This window comes from Furipterus horrens, unplaced genomic scaffold (assembly GCF_987537825.1).
Source record: "Furipterus horrens unplaced genomic scaffold, mFurHor1.1.pri manual_scaffold_10, whole genome shotgun sequence".
NCBI classification, from domain to species: Eukaryota; Metazoa; Chordata; class Mammalia; order Chiroptera; family Furipteridae; genus Furipterus; species Furipterus horrens.
In genome coordinates this window covers 21,356,641-21,384,344 of record NW_028327180.1, presented here as the reverse complement: position 1 = coordinate 21,384,344, position 27,704 = coordinate 21,356,641, and the positions used below count along the sequence as shown (strand labels likewise).

At 39.7% G+C, this 27,704-nt stretch overlaps 1 protein-coding gene and 3 pseudogenes across 1 annotated transcript; 2 read left to right on the top strand and 2 right to left on the bottom strand.

Annotated features, from left to right (window-relative positions):
• The first annotated feature begins 3,503 nt into the window (after nucleotides 1–3,503).
• On the top strand, nucleotides 3,504–3,764 carry LOC149999353 (small ribosomal subunit protein uS14 pseudogene; annotated as a pseudogene).
• Nucleotides 3,765–4,585: 821 nt separating this feature from the next.
• LOC149999352 (tripartite motif-containing protein 60-like) lies at nucleotides 4,586–6,007 on the top strand. The gene has a single exon (XM_090288993.1). The coding sequence runs from the start codon at nucleotides 4,586–4,588 to the stop codon at nucleotides 6,005–6,007; it is 1,422 nt and encodes a 473-aa protein (XP_090145119.1).
• Nucleotides 6,008–13,989: 7,982 nt separating this feature from the next.
• On the bottom strand, nucleotides 13,990–15,444 carry LOC149999351 (tripartite motif-containing protein 75 pseudogene; annotated as a pseudogene).
• A 5,091-nt stretch (nucleotides 15,445–20,535) lies between these two features.
• On the bottom strand, nucleotides 20,536–21,894 carry LOC149999350 (tripartite motif-containing protein 60-like; annotated as a pseudogene).
• Nucleotides 21,895–27,704: the final 5,810 nt, after the last annotated feature.

Genomic DNA, 27,704 nt, shown 5'->3' with positions numbered 1-27,704 from the left:
GTTGGTGGGAGGAGTCAGTTATGGGAGGGTACAGTGAAAGAATTACTGGGGAAAGCACAATAAATGAGGGTAAGATTGTTATGCAGATTTAAGTCATTGTCTTTTGATTAGCGTTTCTATGGGTAAAGTCATATCCCTCTTCCTGGTCCAGCCTAGGAAGACAGACTTAAAAATGGAGGTTTCTCCTACAAATGTAAATGTTTTTTACAAAGGGTAACTTTCACTTGGTTTTCTGAGCTTCTCCAGAGTGTAACTCTTTCTTAAAATTAATCAGCCTACAATAATACTATGCCAAAGAGGCATGTTTCGGGGTAACAAATTCTGTTCCCCTACAACTCCTAGGCTATAAACCTGTATGTACATAATGTTACTGTACTGAAGACTCTAGGCAGTTGTGACACAATGATACTATGGTAATAGGAATTTTTCAGCTCCATTATAATCTTATGGGGCCATCATAGTATATGTGATCCCTCTTTGGTCAAAACGTTATGCAGGGCATGGCTGCATCATGCAAGGACTGAAAGTCACCAAAGCCTTAGTAGCTATCATTACACATCATGTGAGCAGGTAGGGAGAGTGAATTGTAAGAAATTTGTGCTTTATCTGATGTAGTTTAGTGTTGGGAATTATTAAAAGCTGAATAAAATTAAATGTATTTTAAAATTCTGAAATTTGTCTCCTACACCTCCAAAATTAGAGTGGGAAATTTTCTGCATCATACCCTTACAGTGAGCCTGGTGGGAATTAATGCCTTTACTAGTCACTGAAAATTTAACCACTATACCAGACATGCAGTTTTAGGTTAAATATCAGTAGTGCTTTTTATATGCAAGTAAATAAACATACATGTAATATATAATGTAAAAAAGTGTAACATTTTATGGTATAGGTATGTGGATTTGGCTAGATATCTTAGAGTTTTTGGGATTTTATGAGATAGGCTTATAATACTTTTTATTGTACATGTGTTGAATGCCTGCTCCATGACATGTGCCTTACATTATTTTCTCAATGATAGATATCACTTTGTGAAGAACTGAAGCTCAGAGAAATTAATTTGACCAAGATAAGTGACTAGAGTTGGACGAAAACTCAGTTTTGTCAGGTGTTGCTACCTCTGAATTTGTGTTATATCTGTTTCATTGTTACATTGCTGGAATCAATAACCCCCCGTTTTTCCCTGTACAATTTTTTGGAATATGTTATCAAATATTAATAAATATGAACATATCAATATAAAATTATATGGTGCTCTGAAATAGATGTAGAGGGATGCATAGAATGCTGTGGGAGTGAGGAAGAGGCAGTATAGCGATATTCAGTCACTACTGAATATCATACCAGTGCTTATGCCAATTAATGTAATGTTGTGTGAGTATACTTAAGTTATTGTAGACTCAACTTTTACAGCTCTATTGAGTATGATAGCTCCTAACTTATAAGGTTGTTGTGAGAGCTTAATAGAATCAGTGACTGTATGAAAGATTCTTAATGCCTAACACATAATAAACCATCCTAGAGAGCATCTCTCCTGGTCTGAGTCTCCCAAAGGAGCTAAATTTAGTCCTAGGAAAGAAGTGAGGAAATGATAAGCAGTGTGGTTTGTGAAGAGGAATAACAGTGTGAATGGAAATAAGGTATGAAGGACTCTGAATGATAAGAAACTTGAGATTGTGTGTGTGTGTGTGTGTGTGTGTGTGTGTGGGCATACCTCAGTACTCATCAACTTCAGACTTCGTCAAACCCAGTACTCGTCGCATTTTGATGAGAAAAAAATGCTTCAGCCCCCAGCGCTTGCTCGGGACTTGTCATACTTGCTAGAACTTGTATGAGTCGCAATGCTACACCACCACCCCCAACCCCCACAAAAGAAAATGCTTCATCACTTGGTACCTGTCACAAGTGCTTGAACAAATTAGCAGGGAGTACCACGGTACCACTGTATATATAAAAACTTGAGAGAGTCTATAGGACAAAAGTGGAGGCAGGGGACATTTAAGAGAACTAATCAAATGCAATGTGTGGGTTATATTTGGATGCATGTTAAAATAACTCCAAAATAGAAAGCTCCTTCCTCACTGACCAAGAACAGTAGGTATATATTGGTTGGCATTTATATGATATCCTTATTTTAAAAAGGTCTTAATCTCCATGTTATAGGTCAAAGAACTGGCATTCAAAAAACATACATACATTTTTCCTAAAAAATACACAGTAAATAACCAGAAGTCAAACCTAGTATCCTTTTCATATGTTAGCCCTTACATTGTGGAACACTGCGTCCCATAGCATGTTATAATAGCTTTTACTTGTGCAGGCCCAAGACAGACTTTGAATTTCAGAATAATTTATCAGTGGAGACTTTGCAGAACTACTGCAGAGAATATCGGTGTAGTAAAAACTTGCTAGGTCACCAAGACAAAGCTGATTTCAAACATCAAAGCCATGCCCATATTATTCTCACTGTCTTTGGGTTATAAGGAAAGGGAGAGGAAAAGCACAAATTGAGAAAGTATTAGTGTAGGGAGAAGGGAAGGAATACTGGATCGATGGTTGAGTGACTCACAAGCTTGGAGGGATTTGATTGGCTTAAAATTTATTGTATATGGGTGTCTTGAAAACAAGCCAGGAAATTTTCTCCCTAACTTTTTGTTTGTTTTAAGATTTTATTCATTTTTTTAAAGAGAGGGAGAGAAACATGGATCAGTTGCCTCTCGCATGGCCCCAACTGGAGACGTGGCCCACAAGCCAGGCATGTGCCCCGATTGGGAATTGAACCAGTGGCCACACCTACATAAAAGTTGAATAGGTTGCAAGAAACATAGACATACTGTATATATTTTTGCCTAGATTTAACAATTGTTAACCTTTTCTGTAGTTACTCTTTCTCTTATTTATACAGTAAGTCCTCACTTAACATTGTTGTTGGTTCTGTGACTTGAAGCTAAATGATGTATAAAAAACCAGTTTTACCATAAGCTGATTGATAAAAATAAGAGTTAAGTTCTTGTGGCATCTCATCATTATAACAATACAGCATTGATCAAAAGTGTTATTCAAGGACCTTCTGTATATACATTTTTAAATTATTGAACCTTCTGAAAGTAAGTTGCAGCCACCATTTTAAAAACTTTTTTAATTTATTGATTTTTAGAAAGGGAGAGAGAGAAACATCACTTTATTCCACTTCTTGCATTCATCGGTTGATTCTTTTATGTGCCCTCCCTGACTGAAGATTGAACCTGCAACCTTGGTGTATTGGGACGACTCTAACCAACTGAGCTACCAGGCCAGGGCTATCGGTATGTATCTCTTAAGAACAAGGACATTTTACTTGTTACCTATGATAAGTTAAAGCGATAAATTAAACACAATTTAATACTGATACAATAGTGATGCCTGTACTAAAATTCTCACATTTGTCCTAAAAATGTTCTTTTAGTTTAACTTTTAAGATACCAGAGTCAGTCCTTTTGCCTCATTACCCAAGAGAAAGCAAGATGGGTCACCAGCAGCTCTACTGGAGCCATCCGAGAAAATTCGGCCAGGGTTCTCATTCTTGCCGCGTCTGCTGAAACCGGCACGGCCTGATCCGGAAGTACGGCCTTAATATGTGCCGCCAATGTTTCCGTCAGTACGCGAAGGATATAGGCTTCATTAAGTTGGACTAAGTAAACTTCCTGTGAACGGGTCATTCGAAACATCTACTGTACTACAGAATGGCTAGCTCTTTGTACATAAAATAAAATTTAAAAATTCAATCATGAGTGGTTCAATGTGAATGGAACAGGCCATGATTATAGAACTCTCCTTTTTAAAAATTTACTATTCTCTGGATTCATCTTTAAAATTTGTGGCTTATCCACCCCTTGCCCTCTAGTTATATAAAGTATTCATGCTTCAAAAAAAAAGAAAAAAGATATCAGGGATTGCACATTTGTCATACTCCTATAAACTTAAATCTAGACTTTAGATTGAAATGGAATATTTTTGGCAAGAATATTTTATAGGCAATGTTATGTGCTTATTACTACATCATATTAGGAAGCACATTAGGTCAGCTTTTTGCCTATTTTTGTTTTTGATTAATACAAATGTGTGAGGCAAATCTCTACAACTCTGAATTCTTGTTTTTCTAAGAACTTCCACCCAGTGATTTTAGCATTTATTGACGATTCCTGTGTGAATGTTTTAATACATGGGTGATTATGAGATCATATTTTTTAATTTAATGTCTTTTCTCATCCATAGGAAGGATTCCTTGTTTGGACCCAAGGCTACAAGAAAGCCATTAAGCTTGACTTCACATCATTGGGTGGGAAGAGCAGCAGCCCAGCTGGTATGTTCTAATACACAATAGACTGTGGCCTGTGGTGTATTACTTGGCAACAGCTAAGGGACAGAGGGATTAACAAGTTTGCAGAAGTTTCTATCAACACACCAAACCAGTGAAACTGAAAGCTGGTCAGCTTGTAAGGTCTAGGGGAGGATATCCACTGCTTACTGGGTCTTGAGGCTAGAGCCAGGCCTCACTAAGGCCGCATTCATTACCTTATCCTCCACCACCTGTGTTCACAGCTCAATGGAGTTTGTGACAGCCCTGGCAGACTTCCAAGCAGGGGCTAGCTGTCCCATCTGTTTGGACTACTTGAAAGACCCAGTGACCATTCACTGTGGACATAACTTTTGTCTCTCCTGCATCACTATGTCCTGGAAGGATCTGACTGATACTTTCCCCTGCCCTTTTTGCCGATTTTGCTGTCTAGAACGGAAATTTGCAAGCAACCCCCAACTGGGCAATTTGACTGAAATTGCTAAGCTACTCCAGATAAGAAGAAGCAAGAGGAAGAGACAAGACGAGAAGCTTTTATGTAAAAAGCACAATCAGGTTTTGACCTTTTTCTGTCAGAAGGACTTAGAGGTTTTATGTCCACAGTGTAGTTTCTCCGATGATCACCGGAATCATTATGTCTGGCCCATAGAAAAGGCTGCTCCCTATCATCGGGAAAGATTGGAGTGTTGCCTTGAACCATGGAAAGAGAGAGTGGAACAAGTTGAAAAGGTGATAACTATGCAAACCAGAAAATCATTGGAGCTAAAGAAGAAGGTAGAATATAGGAGAGAAGAAATAAAGTCTGAATTTGAGCAACTTTTGTTGTATCTCCAAAATGAGCAAGAAACTGTTCTTCGGGAATTACAAGATGAAGAAACAGACATTTTAACAAAACTAAATGAAAACCTAACAAAATTTTCAGATCATGCTTCCACATTAAAATATTTATTAAAGGAGATAGAGAGCAAATATGTGAAGTCAGAACTGGAATTCCTGACAGATTTTAAAAGTATCTACCATAGATATAAAACCTTAAAGGCCCCTGAACCTTTTTCATTCCAGTTAAAAGAATATGGTTACCATCTTCCTCCACAATATTCTGGCCTAAACAAAATTATCAAACATTTTCAAGTTGATGTATTTCTAGATCCTGAAACAGCACATCGTAAACTTATTATTTCAGATGATAGAAAAACTGTAGAATATGGAAATAGAATGCAAAACTTACCTCATAACCCAAGGAGATTTTATCTCTGCCCAGCTGTTCTGGGTTCTGAGGGATATAATTCTGGCAGACAGTATTGGGAGGTAGAAGTCAAAGACAAGCCTGAATGGGTCTTGGGTGTCTGTAAAGACTCTATTCCCAGAAGAAGAAAGAGTCAGAATCCATCGATTTTATTACAGGATGGATTATGGTGTATCAAGAGAGGTGGTCAAATTAATTATACTGCACTGGGTCCTAAAAAAGTTAATCTTCTACCAAAAGTAATACCTAGGAAGATTGGCATTTTTTTAGACTATGAATTGGGTGAGGTTTCCTTTTACAATTTGAGTGATAGATCTCTTCTTTATATTTTTAATGATTATTTCACAGGAGCACTCTGGCCTTATTTTCATACTGGAACTGACTCAAAACCTCTTAAAATCTGTACAGTAACAGATTTTGAATAATGAACTGTTGTAAGACTTGTCTGTTTACCTCAATAATTCTCTGTAATGTGTTTTGTTCTTTTTATTGTGTCTTTGTCAGTTTTGACTTAGTACAATGAAAAATGAGGTAGTGATCTCATCATATATATATATATATATATATATATATATATATCATATACTTATGTATACACACACAATCAATAGATAATCTTCCCTCTGTTTCTTTTTGAACAATGTACCCTCTTAACTGTTCAGATGCCATCCCTCACCGCATTTAGGAACTGACCTTTTTTCTCAAAATCCCTGTTGATTTAGTTGTTTTTCTTCTTAGGCGTACTCTATTCAAAGCATCACATCTTAGCAATATTGGGGCTTCTGATCCATGAACTCATTTACTCGGGTCTTTAACTTCTCTCTGCAATATTTGTAGTTTTCAGTATATATGACTTTAACATTTTGGGACAGATTTATCCCTAAGTAGAATCCATTGGATTTTCTCTAGAGGTGCCCATGCCATTTGTAAATAGACTTTCACTTTTTCATTTACCATCTAGGTCCTTTTTCTTTTCTTGTCTATTTGCACTGACTAGGACCTCCAGCACAGTGTTGATACTTATTTTGATTGGTTTTACCCATCATTTTACTGCTCACATTTACTCAATTTTTATACTTTTTTTTTTCTGTTGTTACTTTTACTACATAACTTTGATAGTTCCCAGTCTTCACTTAAAATAATCTGTTTAATACTGTCAATTCAATATTGTCTAACCATTTCCCCACTGATGGATATATATTCAGGTCATGTCTAACTTTTGCAAATAATGTACATTGAATATATATTTATACTTTTAAATTGTGGAACATAATAAAAAAGAAAACACCCAGATATCTGTGACCCAATTTAACATAACACTAACATCACCTTTGAACTTTCCTTTGTGCCTCTTCTCAGCCCCAGCCTTTTCTCTTCCTGGTTCTATTCAGGTCCCTCCACTATTCTTAATTTGACATTCCATTGTTCTAACTTTTTACTATGTATGTTTGTATCCCTAAATAATGTTTAGTTCCACATGTTTTTGAGTTTCGCATAAAATTGACACTGGATTATTCTCTCGAGTATTATGTTCATGAGATTCATTGTGCTCTTGCTTAAGGTTTTACTTTGTTTTCCCTCTACTTCTGAAGGATACTCAGTTTGAAACTGAATATTTTATATCTGGTTTCCTTGTAGAGTGAATTGCTGGACCTTCATCTTTACTGGGTAATGCAATTTTCCCCCCAAAATGTTGTCAATTTATACTCCTACCCATAGTATATAAATATTCTCGTTGATCTGTACTAGTAGACCTTGATGTTTAAAAATTCTTTATTAATTTGCAAAATGTTAAATGTTATCTCTAATTTTAATTATTTCTATGATTTCTAATAGAGTATATTTTTATGTTTAACAATCGTTTCTATAAAATACCTGTTTTTTTTTTCTTTGTCTTTTTTTTTAATGGTTCTTGCTAAGATCAGCAATGAACTTTTTTTTTTTAATTGATTTGAGAGAGAGGAAAGCAGAGAAACATTGGTGTGTTGTTCCACTTATTTGTGCATTTATTTGTTGATTTTTTTGTATGTGCCCTGACCAGGGATCGAACCTACACCTTGGTGTATCGGGATGATGCTTATAACCAACTGAGCTACCTGGTCAGGGCTCCTTGTTTTTCAATTAGTCTGTTTTATTGATAATGACTTTTCTGGGTTCTGGTCCTGTAGAACTTATACTCACCACAGGAATCTTCAAGTTTTTCTCTTTTTGGTGTCTTGTATAGAAGTACTTATGTTTGATGCAGTTGATTGTATTGGTCTTTTGAGGTTTGGATTCTTGTTTAAAAAATCCCATTCTATAGCAATGCCATTAAAATACTCTGTGCTTCTAAACATTTTAAACATCTACTTGGAGTTGACTGTATATACTGAATAAATAGCCAGTAGTCACAACTTAATTTTTAAGCAGTCCATTATTTCCTCAACCAATTTGCAATGCTAACTGTATCTGATACCGAATCAGTTCTACTGGTCTATTGGTCTATCCTTGGGCCAATACCATACTCAAATATTATAGCTCGCTCATTCTTGATATCTGATGAAAATTTTCATCATCTATTCATAGTTACCTTGGCAACTCTTGGCCTCTTCCATGTAAATTTTAGAATCAGTTAGCCAAATTAAACATAACCATGGAGATTGTATTCAAAATTGCACTGAAGCTATAAATCAGATTGGACAAAATAAACTATCTTCACTTTATTGAGTTGCCTGATCCATGAACATAATATACCTTTATATCTATTAGTCTCTTTTAATAACTTATGTAACATCCACTAGTTGGCTGCCTTAGGGTAAATTAAACTTACTACCTCACATAACATCACGATAACTCAGGATATACTTCAGCTTGCCAGCAGCTAGCTTCTAACATTTTCATGAAATCCTTACTGGGGTCTACATAGCTTAGAAACCCAGGAGAACTTCTCTTGAGTTCCCTATGAAATGGCTCAGCTGGGAATAAATGAGACATGAGCAGGTGAGGGACCTGCACTGACAAAAGCTTCATGTTCCAGAAGACCACTAAATCTTTTAACTTCCTGACCAGTGAGTGAGTTCCATGGATTGAAGAGGACCTTCTGAAATTATACTAAAGAGTCATTAAGTGATCTCTGGAGAAAGCACATGTATAAGGCAGCAAAAGTATTGGAATTTGAACTTGGTATGTTCTGGAACCAGTTTCCTTAACTTTAAAATACAAAAATAATTACTGCATAGAGTTGACTAAAGACAGTGCTCCCGGCTGCCTCCCTCAATGATACCATAACTTCGGGCCTAGTTTCTCCTTTCTCATTTCAATTAAACAATGCAGCTAAGCATTTTGTGCTTTAAGAATGGTTTATTTGATTTCAACGGAATTTTTAATCTAGTTTTAATGTTTCAATTAATGTTCACTGTTTACAAGATTTATTAGAATCACCAACCATTGCTTTACAACCACCATGGCCAACATTTTAGAGGCAAACACTTTCTTTTTTTTTTTTTTTTAGAGGCAAACACTTTCAACTCATATTCTTTGGGTATTTACTTTTATAATCACTAAATAAGCTAACAGTGATAATTCTGAATTTTTCCGTTTGAGGTATTATCATTTGATGTCCTACTTTGGAAGATGAGACTTTCATCCTGGCTCTCCAAACAATTTTTCATGTTTGTATGGAGTATTTTCTAATGTTTACATTGTCTACGTCAATGCCATTCACTTCTGAATATTATACAATGATGGTATTTTGCTTCTCATTTGCTTTGTTTTTCATGTCCTTCTTAATTTGTCCCGAAACTCCCTGCAGTGGTCTAAATCTCTCAATTTAAGCACATACAGCTTTCTACCACTTTGATTTTTGCAGACTACTCAAGGAGCCATCTGACCAATCCCAATGCAGGCAGGTAGTTCACTAAGCCAACTGTCCAGATATCCTTGGCTTCTCGAGTTGTTTTTCCTATTTCCATGTGTTTTTCCATTTGGAGGTTGGTGTCTCCTTTCATTGGAGAATGCCCTTCAGTAGCTTCCTAATCAGGATGCATGGGAAATAAATTGTTTGAGAACTTAATGTTTGAAAATGTCTTTAAGTTATCTTGATACTTAAGTTTCTCAGTGTATAAAATTCTAATTTTGAAATAATTTACCTATATTTTTAGCATTTTTATTGTGAAATATATTGTGGTATATGAAATGTGCTTTAAATACATCAGCATAGACAATATGCTATAAGCACAACTTAAAAAATATTTCATTCATTGATTTTAAAGAGAGAAATATCAATTTGTTTCAGTTATGCATTCATTGGTTGATTCCTGTATGTGCTCTGACTGAGGATGGGACACACAACTTTGGGGAATTGTGACAACACTATCAGCTGACCTACCCGGCCAGGGCCTAAGCACAACTTAATACTGTATATATAACTCGTCAGTTGGCCTGACAAGGAATTAATATTCAAGAGTGGCCAGCTGGCTTTTCATTGAAGAAACTCCAGCTCCATGTGCTACAATTGCTTTAGTTACCTTAATCTCCTATAAATTTTGAAGCTATAATTAAAATAATGGATTATAATGGACAAAAACAATGGCCTGGTATTGGTGAAATTGGACATATATGGTTTGACTGAAGTTTTTGAGTCTCTCCACACTCTCGCATGTACAGGACAATAAAGCATAGGGAAGGAATCCTGCAGTCTGTTCTTCATCAAACATGAGCCTAGAGCTCCAAAAACGTCTGTCCAGCCATTGGTTTTGAGGATGCCGGTAGCCTCATGGTAACATCAATATAATGTTAGATGAATCTTGCCTTAAGGAACTGTGTTTGCTTCAAGTGAACCATTTATAAGATCAAAGCACCTAAAGGCCAGAATCCTGAGAACCATTTTACCAACAAGACTACAAATGTATAGTTCCTGCCTGCTAAATACAGTGACTTTTAAAAATATCCACATGTAGGGCAGAATTTTGACTGGGACTTGATTATTACCCAGTAGTTAGTAGTTCACCTTTACAAAACGCATATAACTATTGACAGTTATCTATGGAGAGGAGAAATAATTGTGCAAAATAAAATTGACTTAGGTCATTTCTTAACATACATGATGGACACCCTGTGTAAATAGAAGTATCCCTTTATATGTCTAAAGGATACCATTCAACTTAAAAAATAAACCTTTCACTTAAAAGCCCCTCTGCGTCTCAACTCAGCTGCATTCCATTTCCTCCCAGGGACCAAGTTGCAACAAAAGCCTGTAATCATCACTCCTTAGTTAAAATGAACTTGTCCCGGAGTTTTTATTGTTTAGCAACCATTGTGAATACTTTTAATATCAGTTTAGTGATTGTCAGTCTGACTGACACCGTTTTCTCTGCTATCTCACTTATTAGAGCTTTGAGTATGAAAACATGCATGGTCTGAAAATTTTGTTTTCATTTAGTTTGTGTCTAATATCCTATTTTTATACTTCAAGGCTTTCACGGCTGCAGCCTGTTCGTTTTGCATTAAAAGCATACATTGCTCAAAACCAGTTTAATTCCTCCAATACCCTGTAGCTTTAATATATTTATAATCGAGTATAATGTATCCTTTACATGGCTTCTGCTTCCTTTTTGAGGCAGCTTGCACTATGGAACAAGTGAGCCCAGTAGGAGACTATTGCAAATACAAACTGTCTAGGTCCTTCTCACAAAAAGAAGGGGCGGAGAGGCAAGCGGACTAAACAGTATTTCCTTTCCAACCTTTTCCTCCTGCGGTTGGCAATTTCAGTGATCTATTGGGGTGTTAATACTAAACTTCCTTCCGACATAGCGAGAGGCAGATAAGGCAGGGAAAGCATTTAGCTCTTCCCAAGACTGGTGATTGTGCAAGAGCAATGGCATTTGTGACGCACGGTCGTCACTGGGTCACAGTTGGGGTAGCCAAGCCTCAGCGTTAAATTTGTCAAGGCAACCTACTCGATGCCCTGAGCAGGGAACACAGTGCTCACCCAGCTGACCCCGCACAGCCTTTTCTCCACGCTCCGGGACTAGGTTAGAGGACAGCTCTTCTGCCCATACCCTGTACCTTCCCACTTCCCTGGCGCCGAACGTTACAGGAAGTCTCCACAGCCAGCCTTGGCCTCTCGCTCCTTCCCTGGGAAGCACAGACCCAGAAGCCCTCGTGCGCCACGGCCAGTCACAGCTCGCCCGCTCCGACTTCTGACCAGGGTCGCGAGAGCTGCTTGTCTGCGCAGCACCTGGGGCTGTAGGAGCGACTGGAGCTCACTTAGGGTGGTTGCTTCTTTCATGTTCTGCCGCCCGTCCCCTTCCCCGCCACATTGCGCATGCTCTGCCACCTTCCAGCCTAGCTGACTCCTGGCCCTCACTTAAGTCACATTCAACTACCACAGTGGACACCCCCCACCCCCACCCAGCGGACCCGTCTAGTCTCCTGTCTTCTTTCGTGTCTTCTTTGTAATCCAAACTAAGGTCTAGGAAGGTGCACTGGCTTTTGAGTGAGACACTGCAAGCGTGTCATTCCAGGCTCCACCTGTCTGACCCTGAGCAGGTTACTAAGCTTCCCAGACTGTCAGGTATACTGGCAAACCGCGGTAGCAACCCCTTCGGTTTCCGTCTGCCTTTTGAACATTAAGCATAAACCCAGTCATGGTGTTTGGCACATTTCTCTTTGAACAACTAGAATAGCTTAGGCAGATAAATGTAAGATACTTCAAATTGATGTTAAAATTTTACACTTGTTTTTGCTTTGATTTTAATCTGCTGATGTATTAAACGTTAAGGAATTAATCTGTATAGGAGATGACTTGGAGATTACTTCCAATTTTTTTATATACCATATGTTTCATATACAATGCTAAATTCCACCTGAAAAGTTAAAAGCATAAAATACACTAAAGGTATTTAGGGAGATTTTAAAAACATTTAATTTCTGAGGGAGGAAGACTATAGTATTAACTTAAACTCCAAAGAGATAAAACTGCCAAAAGTCTGAATATAAATGAAAGTACCAAAAATATTTGCAATATTTTATTTCTACTAGATTATGATTCATATCTGTAAAGTTTCAGCAACATAAGAAATGATAATACATGACTCAAGAAAATTAAAGGACACAAAAGCAAGATAGAATTAGTCAATGTTCAAAATAATGTTCAAACATGCTAATAAAACATGAGGTTGGAGATGTGAAGTTGTCATAAACAGATTTTGTAAACCTTAAAAATACTAATGGATGGGAAGCATGCAGATGGCATTCTTGTTGGTAGGAAGGTGATCTGAAAGCAATCAAAATATAATAGTTTTCCAAATTTAAATTGGGTTGTCATTGTACCAAAAACTTATTCTATATTACTACTACTAGAAATCACTAGGATATGTATTGAACTTCCATTTTCATTTCCAAACACCAAAAACGGCTAAAAGACTATCATCAGAAGGATATTTGCCATTCTTATCACATCATATCAAGGCTAACAGCTATCAACATATCAGTAATATGAACCTTAATCACCTGATTAAGGTAGTGTTTACAAGCTTCTCCACTGTACAATTACATCTCCTGCACCCTCTACCCCCCTTTTCCATACTGTAATCTTGGGAACAAGTTACCATACCCGAGACAAGTCATGGTACTCTCAGAATGTCAAATGTTAAGGCCAGGGTGGATCCCTGGCCAAAATGTGGATCAGTTTCAGGACTGATGATGCCACATACACCAAATGGATATGAAAAGGTTTATTACTTCTGTAATGAGGTTTATGGGGAGAGCAGGGTGTTGAGATGCAGGGAAAGGAAACAAGCTTTGCGGTGTTTATGCTGGTTACTGGGTGGTAGTGGTGAGAGGGTTCTGGCACTACTAGGGGCTTGCTTGGTTCGAACTTCCCACCTGTAAAGGGTGGAGCACCTGGGCTTTCTCATCAGCTTTCCCAGGTGAGAGAAAAATGGCATAAAAGAAGGGTGAGTCCCAAAAGTCTGATGAAGATACCATCTCTAAAAACATTCTGAAAAATAGTTTGAAGCAATTAGTGCCTTACTCCCAACACATTCAGAAATGAGAGAAATCCACAATTCTACCTTCTATTCACCTGGAATTTAAGGAAATTATGCATAGGACCATATCCTGACATGTACACAAAATTTGTAATATATGTAAATGTACACAAAATTTGTTGAAGCTGTGGATTACAATGTATGCATTCTAATTCTAGAATTTCAGAAACACTTTACAGTTATTCTCCACATCTCCATTTGTTCCCACAACATCTCTTGCTACTAAAGCAAAACCAAAACTGAAAAAAAGAAACATCCCAAGTATTCAAGACATAGAAGTGCTTAAAAGAACTTTTTGGTGCAAGACGCACTGAGAGCTGTACAAAATTCTAACTACTGTTCACAAATATAGGAAGAAAATGAAGCAAAGTTACAGTTCATCCTTCGTAATCTACAGCACAGAGTGTAAGAGGATTAGGATCACGTCCAATACGAAAGTAAGGCTTTAGCACTTCAGAAAATTTATCCATGAAAGAATGGATGTGAGACATGTCATTCAAACTATAAAATGAAATTTGCCCCAACTCATAGTCCAAATAGATGCCAATCCCTCTGGGCTTTTCCTTCAGCAGAAGGGTGGCAGAAACAGACCCTCGTACCACATAATCACCATTCTGGAGCTGAATTGTCCAACATCTCTTTTGTCCTGCTCGGGACTTCCTTCTCTCCCTGATAAAGGAGTCCTTACAAACCCCCACGGCCCATTCAGGCTTGTCATCCACCTGGACCTCCCAGTAGTGTCGGCCACTATCAAACCCTTCAGAACCCAGGACAACTGGATCAGCCATAAATCTCCTTGGATACCGAGAAACTCTTTGCTTTCTCCTTGCAAATCTCACCGACCTCCTATCCTCAGACACAAGCAGATTAGGATGTGCTGTCTCAGGATCCAGGGTAACATCTTCTCTAAATCTCTGTATAATTTTCTGCAGAGCTGAAAGCTGCGGAGGAAGACTGCACCCTTCTCTCTGTAACTGGAACAAATAGACACCTGGGGATTTCACACTTTCACAACTGACGAGGGTGCTCCTGATGTCCGTCAGCAATTTCGCATCTGACATCACACACTTCTCTGCCACCTCCTTCAGTATACTGTTCACGTTGAAAATGTGGTCTGCTAATGCACTTGTGTTTGCATTGAGTTTCTGTTGGATGTTCTTCTCTTCTTCAGCTAACCTTGAAAGAACTGCCTCTTGCTCACGTTCTACAGACTGTGTCAGATGCTCAAATTCAGAAGCTAACTTCCTTCTCCTGTCTTGCACTTTCTCTCTCAGTTCTAACAGTTTCCTGTCTTGGGTGGTGACTAGTTTCTGAACATCTGCCACCTGCCTCTTCAGGGGCTCGATGTAACTGGTGAGCTGTTGCCTGTGGTAAGCGGCAGCCTCCTCCATGGTTCTCACCTGGTGGCCCTCGTGGTCAGGAGGCTGAATGCACAGGGGACACAACAGCTCTAGGTCCTCCTCACAGAAGAGGGTCAGGACCTGGTTGTGCTTCTTGCACAAGGGCCTCTCTTCCTGCTGCTGCTTCTTGCTCCTGGTGATCTGGAGGAGCTTGGCAATGTCAATCATCCTTCCCAGCTGGGTGTTGCTCCTCAAGTGCTTTTCTGGGCACCGGTGACGGCACACAGGGCAAGGGAACTTGTCTTGCCTATCAGCCCAGGACTGTTGGATGCAGGAACGACAGAAGTTGTGCCCACATTCGATGGTGACAGGGTCTCTCAGGTCATCCAGACAGATGGGACAGTTGACTTCTGCCCGAAGTCCTGCCAGAGCTGCTTCAGCCTCCATTGGGCCCTGGATAGACTGGACTGAGGTGGGTTTTCTTCAGGAATTTGGGATCTGTGAGATCTCTCCACTGAGATGCAGATGCACACTCAGATCTCACTGTCCTTCCTGTCCAAATTATCCTTGTCAATCACAGGCAGCCCTTGGTGTCCTACAGAAGTAGGAGCGCAGAGGAGCTCCGCTGACCACCAGCAGCCAACCAGAGTAGCTGCAGAACTAGCTATCCTTGGCAGCTCAGAGGATATGAGTCCAAGCTCAGCAGTTCTCTTGGTCAGAAAGCAGTCACGACTCTTAAGTACTTATTGGTTCCTGGGAATGAGAAAATACAGTTTCATGTAAAAAAAAGAAAAAAGTCTACTATTTGTCTTGTGGCTCTGCTCACTGCCTCCTTTGAGGGACCACTGATTTCTTTTCCCCGGCCCCATAGTCCACCTACACCCACATTAACCACATGAGCTACATGGGACTACAGAAAGTGTGAATACTTTTGATACTAGATCCTTTGTCTCTGCATTAGTTTTCAGCTTTAGTTACCTATTATCTGAGGGACTTGGAAAAAGCACTTAACACCCTTATTGTTAAGAGAATCAGGTTAACTAACAAGAATAATAACCCCAATTTCAATAATTTCAGATTTTTGAAAAAATTCAGAAAAGGATTTGGCACCTTTTGGCTTAAAACAGTTATTTCTGATAGCACTGAACCTGTGATATATCAAAATTTACTTGTTTTTCATATACTTCTCAAACGCAGGATATATCCAACTGGTTACGTAAGCGGATGGGTTTTGGACCAGATTAGATTTACTCTGAGAACCTTGCTAAGCAGGAAAACTGATTATCACATGCACACAATGCAATTCAAGATCAAGAATTCAATGTGAGAAAAAGCTGGGAAGCACACACACACACTAGCCTTTGAAGTCGGTAAGCTACAACTAGTGGGGATTTTTGAGAAGAGAACTGAGAATTCCCTTACAATCAGTCACTAAGCCTAGGAGGCCGAGAGGCTGAGGTGACCTCCATGTTGCGTCACCAGCTCACCACAGTGCCACGGAACAGTAAAAGCAGTATCATGAATTTTCTTTCAACTCATGTTACAAATTAACACATTTTGTAGATCTCAACTTCCCACTATTGTAACCTCCGTGTTATCCCCACCAAGACTGTATCTCCAATTATCTTCTCAGTCCCTGGCTAAAGCTGTTGAATGACTAAAATATTGGTCAGGTCTCCTTTAAGGACTTAGTGATTTCAGGCCACCACCTTATATACTCTGAGAATTTGTCAGCAGGCAGGTTAAGGAAGATCAAGTCAAAGCAGGGTCTGAGTACGAGGAATACAGGCACATAGCTCTAATTTCTCCATTCTCCCATACGCAAACCTCCCCGCCTATCCCCACTTAAATACAAACCCTAACTGAGACATCTTGGAAGGGATTCCACAGGCAGCCTCAGACCAGCACCACTAAGTGCTTACTCACACATGTCTGTCACCCGCTTAGGTCAGGTTGGGTGTGGTTTCTGTATTTTGAGCAAGCGTTCGGATGACTTAGGCCAAAGTTCACTGAGGGACCCGAACCATAATAAAAGCATGTGTACAATAACCCGAATCCAAGTTAGGACTTCCTTGCGAAGTGCGGCCCGGCCCTGCGAGAGGACACCGCGCTCCCACTTCCGCACTTAGCTGGTCCCAACTCCCACCTAACGTGGAACCCGTGGCCATGGGCAACTCTGTGAGGCTGGTGTTTGAAACTCGCCTTGAATAATCACATACTGACGTTCTCCTGTCTTACCTCAAGGATCAGATGTGGGTATCTAAAATTTTAACGATCATTTAGATAACTTAAGACAAGGCTCCGAAAGGGACCAGGAAACCATAAAAAAAAACTCGTGTTTTAAAATAAGCCAAACCCGAATTTGGTTTCTCTTTTGAGGTATATATCTCACTCCGGCACAGAGCGGACGCTCAAGAACCCATAGTTCTTACCTCACAACCGACTCCGGCATCCACCAGGTTCCGGGCGGGGCTGTAAGGCCTGCCCGGAGCTGTACGGCCTGCACGGCCTGTCCGGTCAAAACGCAGCGCTCCTCAAGAGGGTAAGAAGCCGCCTGACACCGGACTGCGTGATCCCTGACGTGACCCCTGCGTGTGTATATATATATATATATTAGGAGGGTGGGGCTATTGAGACCACACCCAACAAAGGCCAGTGGCTCCTCCCCCACGGAGGGAGGGGTGAGCCAGGGTATGAGGACTTCAGAGTTGCTGGTTACGTGCGGCCTACGTCCCGTCCGGTGATTCGATCGAGCTGAGAAAGACTTCCACGGTTAGTACGAGTGGTACCTTGGGAATTCTCCCATGATCCTCTCAATACCCTTTAACGCCATCTTTGCTGATGAAGAAAATAAATCTGAAATCTGAATTCTGAAAGCCTGAGGCCTCTTCTTTTTCTCACCCAGGAATGTGTAACTCTGGAACCCACCAGTTCCACCCTCTCTCTACAGTTTGCAGTCTCAGCACTGTGCAGTCCTGCCTTGTCTCTCCACGCCCAGGACCCGGCAGTCCTCTGCTACAGGGCTGTTAACACAAACAGCTTTCTTCCATGGCCGCTCCTATGCGCCATATACATTGTTTACTCCCTTCTTTACTGGCATTCTTACGTCAGATCTCAGCCTAATTGTTACTTTCTCTGAGAAGCACTCTTTGAGCTCTAGAATTCTGCATCACAATTTATTTTGGGCAGATTACTTATTAGGAAAGTTGGTATTCATATTGATTGCTAAAAATTTACCCGAATTATTTTATTTTTTAGTTTATTTTTCAATGATAGTTGACATCACCCACATTTTTATTTTTTAATTTTTTTAAAGATTTTATTTATTTTTAGAGAGAGGGGAAGGGAGAGAGAGGGAGAAAAAGATCATGTGTGATTGCCTTTTGCACGCCTCCACTGAGGGCCTGGCCTGAAACCCAGGCATGTGCCCTAACAGGGAATCAAATCTGGGACCCTTCGGTTCACAGGTCAGCACTTAATCCACTGAGCCACACCAGCCAGAGTGACACCACCCACATCTTTAAAAACTCAAACATTTATTACATGCTACCAATCAATAAAACAGTCATTTTCCAAAGGAATATATTGGTAGAAACATGAACATGAAAGGTTCATTGGTGAGAGCTCAGATGGATATGAAAAAATGTTATAAGAGACTGGAATGAAGATTATTTCTGTTATATAGGGACAGAAACTTAGCTGAATTATGTATTACCATTGTGTGAAAAGCAGAACTTGTAAGTGATGAACTTGGATATTTAGCTGAGGAGAGTCATCCTCTGTGGCTGAAGACTTCACATTCTCGTTAATCTGAACCAGTACTTGGGTTATATAAGTAATTGTGGCAGCTGAATTTTGTATATATTGGAGCCATGCAAAGTGCGAATTCATGGCCTTCATTATGTAAAACCAGTTCTTTAAGTAGCTCCCAGACAACTTAAACACAGAAGTCTTTCCCAGTTGAACTTCTTTCCCACATTTATTCCATTGTGTTGAAACCTTGGTCTCAATGATTCATTTTCTAGTGAATCAGTGAAACTTCAAAGGAACACTGTTTTCTGTTTCTAAAAAATGCAGAGTGTTTTAAGGCTTATTTTACTAAAAAAAAAAAAAAAAAGACTCCAATTTGAGGAAGTTATTGAACAACTGTGATATGATTAAGCCAAATTAATGTAAATTTCTATGTTAACCTATTTATAAGTTCTAGGTTAAGAGATTTAATTCTAGCACTCCTCATTAATATAAATTTAACTAAACTGTAACTGAATTCAGGAATTGCAAACAGAAGCTTTTCACCTCATGTATTCTCGTATTCTTGTATGCCCGTATTCTTTCCTACCCCTTGGGGATAAGAGAGGTTTGCAACTACTTTTAGAATATGGAATACAAGAAAATGTGTGTCACTTTCTGGTGCAGGACTTCAAGACTCAGAATGCTCCCTCTTTTTAGTTGCAGTGACCCAGTGCTGTGACAGCCCATGACTGAGGGAGTTACATTCCTGAGTGGATAATGGAGCAGTGCCCCAAATGCATTTACAAAAATAAGTATTGGTTTGTCTTGCTAAGCAGCTGAGATTACCACAGCATGGATGGTTACTCCAATCAGTGCAGGGATCCCTTGTACAACAATAAAGGCTCTGCTGAACATCTTTTCAAATTATGACAAAAGACAAATAGTACAGAGATATACAAAATAAAACTCTGTTCCTTAACACTGTAAACAATACACATACAGGCTTCCAAACAGAGGCATGATCTAAAACGTCAACAGTTTCACGTAATGTTAAACATGAGTATGTGACATTTGGAGGTTATATATGAAAATTATTTTATAAAATATGAAACAAAAGCAAAACAATTAGAATTCCCCCCCAAAAAATCAATGAAAAATAATAAAAAGTAAATACAATGTGATCCTTATGGAGATTTCTGACTTAGGTCACTTAATGCACAACAGAGCCTCGGGAGAAGTCAGCAAATGCAGCACAAAGCTGAAAGGGCAACCTTGCCCAGGGAAGCAGGGCCTGTTACAACACAAAGCCAGAGGAGAACCCCCTGTTGGAGGTGCTTCACGTCTGGGTACTCCTATTCACAGTGCCAATGGAGGTGACCAAGTTGCACAGCCAGGGTGGACCTCTCCAAAATTTGCTTCAGGGTTAACACTGACGATGACTCACCATTACCTGCCAGCAGTGTATGGAGAGGTTTATTACTTACTTTATGAGGTTGTCAGGGGGAGAGTAGTGTGGATCTCAGAGTACATCCCAAAATAACTGAGAGCACAGGGAAAAGGGACTAGCTTGTGGTGTTTATGGCAGTCGCTGGGTGCTGGTGGTGGGAGGGTGCTGGCACTACTAGGGGTTTGCTTGGCTGGAACTTCCCACCTGCAGCAAAGGATGGAGAACCTGGGCTTTCTCATCAGCTTTCCCAGGTGTGAGGTAAGGGGAGAAGAGAAGGGTGAGTCCCAGAAGCTTTCAACAGTCAAATATTAAAACTGGAATCAGAATCTTCATTACAACCGTTCCTTCCAATAACAAGGGAAGAAAATAACCATATACAATGTAATTGTCCTCCACATTTTTCATCATTTCTCTCTGATGGTACTGATTGTAAGAGATTTTAAAGAAGGTGCACTGGAGAAATAAGGCATAAGTTTTTCTGTAAACATATCAGTGAATCTAGACAAATATGACCTGGTGTTCATATTATAAAATGAAACCTCTCCCAACTCATAGCCCAGAAAAACACCAATCAGTTTTACTGAGCATGAACCACATGAACTAGTCCAGAGGGGATATTGCCAGCATCCATTGCTTAGGGATGCTCATATAAGAGTATTTCTGGGGAAAGATTCTTTATAGACACCTAGGAAGTACTCACCTGTGCCATTTCTACTGGCCAAAAATGTCTGCCACATCAAATCCCTCAGAACTGAGGACAGCTGGGTAAGGAGTAAGTGCCTGGGGATTATGAAGGTCGTTTGGTGTCTCATATGTCACACTTCTTCTATCTCTTGAAATAATGAGACTTGGATGGGAAGTTTCGGGATCTAGTGTCGAATCTACCTGAAATGTGCTGATTATTTTATACAGGCCAAAATAATATGGAGGACGAGTGAAAATCTTCTTTAATTCATATGAAAAGCCCGCTGGGGTCTCTAGGTGCTCATACCTGTTGTGGATACTTTCAATACCTGTGAGTAAATCTAGAGCTGTCTACAAATTTTTCTCTGGTATTTCACTTAACAGATTGTTTAGCGTGAACATATAGTTTGAGATTTTCCTTCTATTTTCAGTTAGTTTTTCTTCAACATCTTTCTCTTCCATGCATAGACTGGAATTAATTTCATCTTGCTCTATTTCCAAGGAACACGTAAATTCTTTACATGCATAGAGTAATTTCCTCCTCCAATTTTCCAGCTTCCTCTTCACTTTCAAAGATTTTGCAGCTTGATCTTAATATCCCATTTCAGCATCTTCCATCCCCACCCTCTGGTGCTCAACATACCTTTTGAGCCTCCTTCTGTAACGAACTGCTGCTCTTCAGTGGGTATCAGGGGCTGATTGTGGTGGTCCAACAAGACCCTGCACTGGGGACACAACATCTCCAGGTCCTCCTCACAGAACAGGGTCAGAACCTCATGATGCTTCTCACACAGGGGTCGTTCTTCCTGCAACTGCCTCTGGCTCCCTGTGGGGGAAATCTGCTTAACAATATCAGTTATGTGACACAACTGGGTGTTCCTCTTGAAGTTCCTGTTAGGGCAGTGATAGAAGCAGACAGGACAGGGAAAGAAGTCCTGGAGATCTTCCCAGCACTGCAGGATGCAGGAGCGACAGAAGTTGTGTCCACACTCAGTGGTCACCGGGTCTTTCAGGTAATCCCGGCAGAGGGGGCAGCTGGACTCTGCTTGGAGCTCGGCCAGGGAGGCTGCAGAGGCCATCGTGCGGTGCAAGCTTCTGTCTGAAGAGACTCTCTTAGTAAGCGTGACCCTCCAGGAACTAGGAAAAGGGAGAAGCTGGTGTGTGCTCAGCTCTTCCTCTCTGCGGAAGGCAGCAGGAGCTCCCAAGAGTCACAGCCACCAGCAGATGTCTAGTCTTCCTGTCACCCTCTCCTGTATTTATCACCACATTGTCCCAAGTGACATGGAGTACTCACGGTCAAAAACCCTGCACAATCCAAGTCACATATGGTTTCTGTGGACAAAATGATATTTTCATTTAAAGGACAGTTCAGTCAACATCAGTCCTTCTTACCCTGTATATAGGTTATGTCAGGTAGACAAAATCATTTATCAGGACAATATTTATGGAGGAGTTAGCAATGAAGACTATCATCTATTTTGCGACTCTAAATGAATTTAGCAATCTAGGCAAATTTAATACTGGCTACACCCATCACAAAAAAGAATGACAAGCAGATAGCATCGTCGTCGTCGGCAGCCGTCCGTCTCGAGAGACAATGGTGTAGCTTAAGAGTCTATCTGCACCGCCGAGAATGGCTGTGCAGTCCGACTCGGGAGTGACACGGTATCTGTCTCCTCCCATGTTGAATCGACATCTTGCGATGACGCTGGAGTGTCCTCTCCAGTGAAGCTGAAGCTACAGAGCCTGGGCAGGGTGATATGGAGGGTCTGCTGTTGCCCATGCAGCAGACCCCCCCTCTCTTCGCAGCTGAAGGGTCCAAGGGAAAGACGGAGTCAATACAGCTTGGCTTCAGGTGCGCCGCAGGAGTTGCCGGTGTTGACTACAATGTCAAACCGCCTTAGGGACTCCGGCTCCGGATTTTCTGTCGGGGTTTACTCCCTTAGCCTTTCCCCTGAAGAGGTATGCCGCAAGGCAGCGGAGGTTTTTTGGAATCAGAGTTTTCCTTCTCTGATGTGCCCTGACTGGAAGATCGAACCAGCGACACTTAGCTCGCAGGCCGACGCTCAATCCACTGAGCCAAACCAGCCAGGGACAATACTAATAAGTATTCTAATGAATACTAAAGTCTGAGAACTAATGTCTAATTAACACAAATGAATGCAAATGATCCAAGACAGCGACAAGAGCAAAATGCATAAAAAAGGTGAAAAAAGCAAAATAAGTAAAAATTTGGCACACTGTTCTTTTGAGAAAACATAAAATGATGCTTGAAAACTGGTGGATTTGATGTAAGAGAATTCCAAATGTGTAAATATACAAGCCATTCTTGCTAATACCTGTGAAGACTACTCAGGATATGACATAGAAAGTACTCATCAACGTAAGGTCATATAATAGAGAGGGTACATAGTGGATGCACAAGTGTTTGTACACAATGTTAACTATTTTTTATAACAACTACAGTTATGATTAGGATCTCCATTCTAAACTTTAATAGCCTAGACAAAAAACGAACTTTTGCCGTGATAATCTTTACATGAACAGTAGCATAAATTGTCAAATATTATGTCAGATACCAACACGTAAGGTCAGGATCCAGACATTTACTTTCAGACCAAGTTAATCTCTCTTTTTATTGTCAGACTTATGTAAACAAGGACAGGGAAAACTACAGAGTTCAATTTCTCAAGACTAAGAGCATTGCATGACAACTCAAATTTCCTTGAAAAATCACAAAAATATGTATACACAGCCTTTATTATTCTAACTGTAAGCAAAGATTCCTGAAGGTGAAGTGTTTATTAAGTTCTAACTCATAATTTTACTTCAGTAAGCAAAGTCCATTTTAGTTTCATAGGGATAAAAGAAATTTACATTACACAATTCCTAAAGGATCTCACTATCAGAATGCAAAACTGTCCAGTCACCCCATAAAATGCATCTTTCCCCTATAAACCCCTAAACCCAATTAAAGTGTTATATTTTAGTGTCTTCAGGAGAGGGTTGGGGGGCTGGGTAAAAAAAGTGAAGGGATTAAGAAAAAAATCCCATAAACAGACAACACTGTGGTGTTTACCAGAGGAAAAGGGGGGTGGGGGGAGGCAGAAGAGAGTAAAGGAGGGATAAATGGTGATGGAAGGAGACTTGACTTGGGGTGGTGAACATGTAATATACAGATGATGTATTACAGATTTGTACACCTGAAACTTATATAATTTTATTAACCAATGTAACCCCAATAAATTCAATTAAAAAAATCTCTTTTGACTTATTTAGATTAAACCTTATAATACATTTGGAAACCTAATTATATTCTAACTCTAAGATGCATATGTTTCAACATTACCAGACATGATTCTTACATCTTATAAATGAAACAAACCATATTGGGGGAATGAAGTAGCTAATGCATGCAAATAGATTACATGGAAAAATAATGATGCTTTCGAAAGGTACTTTAATTTATTATCAACATTCGGCTTGATACAGAAGGTCTAGAAGCATCTAAAACCTCTCTTTGATACTTTTTCATTTCACAGTTATGTTTCAAAAGTCGATAGCATAGATATCAAAGTCTAAGCAGATAGCATAGAACTGTGGAAAGGATAATACTAATTGTGAAGAAGTTTTTTCAGAAAATAAACCTAGATCTCATCAAGCAGAGGTCCAACTATCTATTTAAAGGAAATATAAGGTATGGAGAACCATGTGAAAGATAACCAGATTAATATTACCTGTCAAACTGATTGGGCCACTGGATGTCCTGGATTGCCGGTGAAACACTAGTTCTGGGTGTGGCTGTGAGGAGATTTCTGGGAGAGATTAGTATTTGAATCAGTGGATGAACAAAGCAGATGGCCCTCCCCTAATGTCAGTGGGTGTCATCTAATTCATTGAAGCCTGAAGGGAACAAAAATGGGGCAATGTTGAATTCACTCTCTGCTGGACCGAATAAGCCAGCACATCTACATCCTATCCTGGGTGCTCCTGGTTCTCAGCCCTTCAGACCCAGAATGGAATCTGCACCACCTGTTCTCAGACTCTTAGGCCTTCCAACCACACCATCATCTTTCCTGGGTTTCCTATTTGCAGACAGCTGACCATGGGACTTCTTTGCTTCCATAACCTTGTAAAGCTTTAGTAATACATTGAGTAAGGAATATGTAAAATGCAGACTGTGATACACTCTACTGAAAATTCAACCATGTTTCTGGGACACAAATGTAAAAGGAGAATAAACCGATCGAGGACCAATATAAGAATTAAGGTAGACTTACAAGACATCCTATCTACAATATATAAACCTATTTTCATTCCATTTGGAAATACTTCATGAAAACTTATTTGGGAGGTTGAATATCAGGATAAAAAGAATAATAACTGTGTTAGATTAGGATATGAATGGCTTTAGAAATATTTAAAGTAAGAGTCTCTTAGAAATATATACTGAAAAATTTACAAGTGAATTCCTATGATATCTAGGGATTGCCTTCATAAAAATAGCAGATGTTAGCAGGACTATGGAAGATGACTGACAAAAAGTTTATAGTTACCACACTTGGGTTCTTCATACCTGGGATCATTATAATATTTTCTCTCCTTTTATGAATGCCTAAAATATTCTTTGCTTAAAAAGGGTATTTTTTCCCTTAAAGATTTACCTTTTGAATTCTACTTGTTTCTCTGCTCTATTCTAGCCAAGCCAGCTTGTCCTACTCCCTTCTTTAAACCCCATCCCTTTCCCTTCACATAACTTTCAGACCCATTCTCTCTCTTTTCTTCCTCACAGTTGTTTCAAACCGGTCCCCTTTCTCCTCCACTCCAAATCCATCGTCTTCTTCCCTGTTCCACTTCCCATCCCCACCTTACAAATCTCCCAAACTGAGATTGTTTGAGAGTGAGGAAAGACTAACACAAGCATTAAAGTTCCATCTGTTTTTTGTTATGTTGGTAGGATTCCAGGTCTGATCTCAGACAATTTGTAACATTGGAGATGGGTTCTTTGATCCCCTTTTCAATCAGGGACACATGGAACAAGAAAAATAAAACTCACCTTCTCTTTCAGTTTGGCACTGGCATACACATAAATTTAGATAAACTTCTTGGAGCATCTGATTTGAAACAATAAGAATATAACACTAGACACACAAGACACTCAGAAAAGAATCCACACAAGGTTCTGAGCAACACCTCTGGGCACTTTGCAACACACAAATATTAGTCAACCCTTAGGTCAGGTTGGGATCAAGGTATCTATATTTTTAGCAAGTATTTAGAAGACTTAGGACAGGTTCACGTAGGGACCTTAACAATAATAAAGGCATGCATCCTAAAATGACCTGAATCCAAGTTAGGATTGGTTTGTGTGTTGGGGTCTATGTCCTGCCAGAGCACCTGCACAGGAAACCGAGGCTCTTAGGATGCTCACACCTCCCACACCCACATCCTTGTCTCCCAGCTCATCTGGTACCAGTTGCTATGGGCCAGTCCGTGAGGTAGGACAGTAGGAAGGGTCTCCAAAGCCAGTCTCATACCAGTCATGTAGTTAGTGATGTGCCCCTGGCATGTATATACCACTAGGAGAGTGGAACTATTAGGACCTTGCCCACCAAAGACTGGTGGCTCCTCCCTCAAGGACGGAAATGTGGGTCAGGTAGGGGTAAGAGGATGTTCAGACGGGCTGGTTGGTGGGGAAGGAATCTCCAGTGATTCAATTGGGCCAGCAGACAATTGACACATGCAGGATCTAATTTGTACTTTTGAAATGCCCCCTTGACCCTATCATCACCCTTTAATCCCATCCTTGCTGATGAAGAAACTGAAATATGAAAGGCTAAGGGAGGCCTGTTCCTTTTCTCACCCAGAAACATGTAACTTGGGCCCACCAGTTTCCCGCTCCTGTAATCTCAGCACTGTGCATTCCTGCCCTCACTGCACACGCAGGACATAGCACCCCTCACCACAGGCCTTCTGCATAGTCAGGCTTTGTCCATGGCAGCTCCTATGCCCCACATTGTTTACTCCTTTGTTTACTGGCATTCTTTCCTCAAATCCCAGCCCAATTGTTACTTTCTCTGAGAAGCACTCTTTGAGCTCTCAAATTCTGCATCACAATTTATTTGGGGCAGATTATTTATTAGGTAACATGCTATTCATATTGATATCCCAAGTTTTGCCCAGTTTATTATTTTAATTAAAAAAAAATTTTAACCCTCACCTGAGGATTTTATTATTTTATAGAAGGAAGATAGAGAGACATTGACGTAAGAAGAAACATAGTCACGTGCCTCCCGTATGTGTCCTAATGGGGATTGAACCCCAAACTTTTTTGGTGTATGGGATGTAGCTCCAACCAACTGAACCACCTGCCAGGGCTCTTTTCTTTTTTCTTTTTATTTTTCATTATTGTTGACACCATTCACATTCTTTAAAATTCAAACATTATATGCTAATCTATAAAAGTGACTGCTATGAAGAAAACTAGTACAGAATCACAGTTGCTTCTTGTCAATCTCATTTCCAAGAATACAGTTACTAAAAAAAAAAGAGACATAAATAGCGAACGGTGACTCCTGGGAGGAGGGGGGTATAGGGGACTAAATGGAAAAAATATATAATGAAGATTAAATTTAAAAAATATATATATAATATCAATTTTTTAAAAATTCAATAGTGCCCTGCCTGAGAAGCTCAGTTGGTTAGACCATCATCCCAGTTCCCCAAGGTTGCAGGTTTGATCCCCAGTCACGGCACATACAAGAATGAACCAATGAATGCATAAATAAGTGGAACAACAGACTGACATTTCTCCCTTCCTCTCTTTTTCTAAAAACAATAAATTTAAAAAATTTAAAGACTGAATAGTATTCAAGTGACTTTGCTGCCA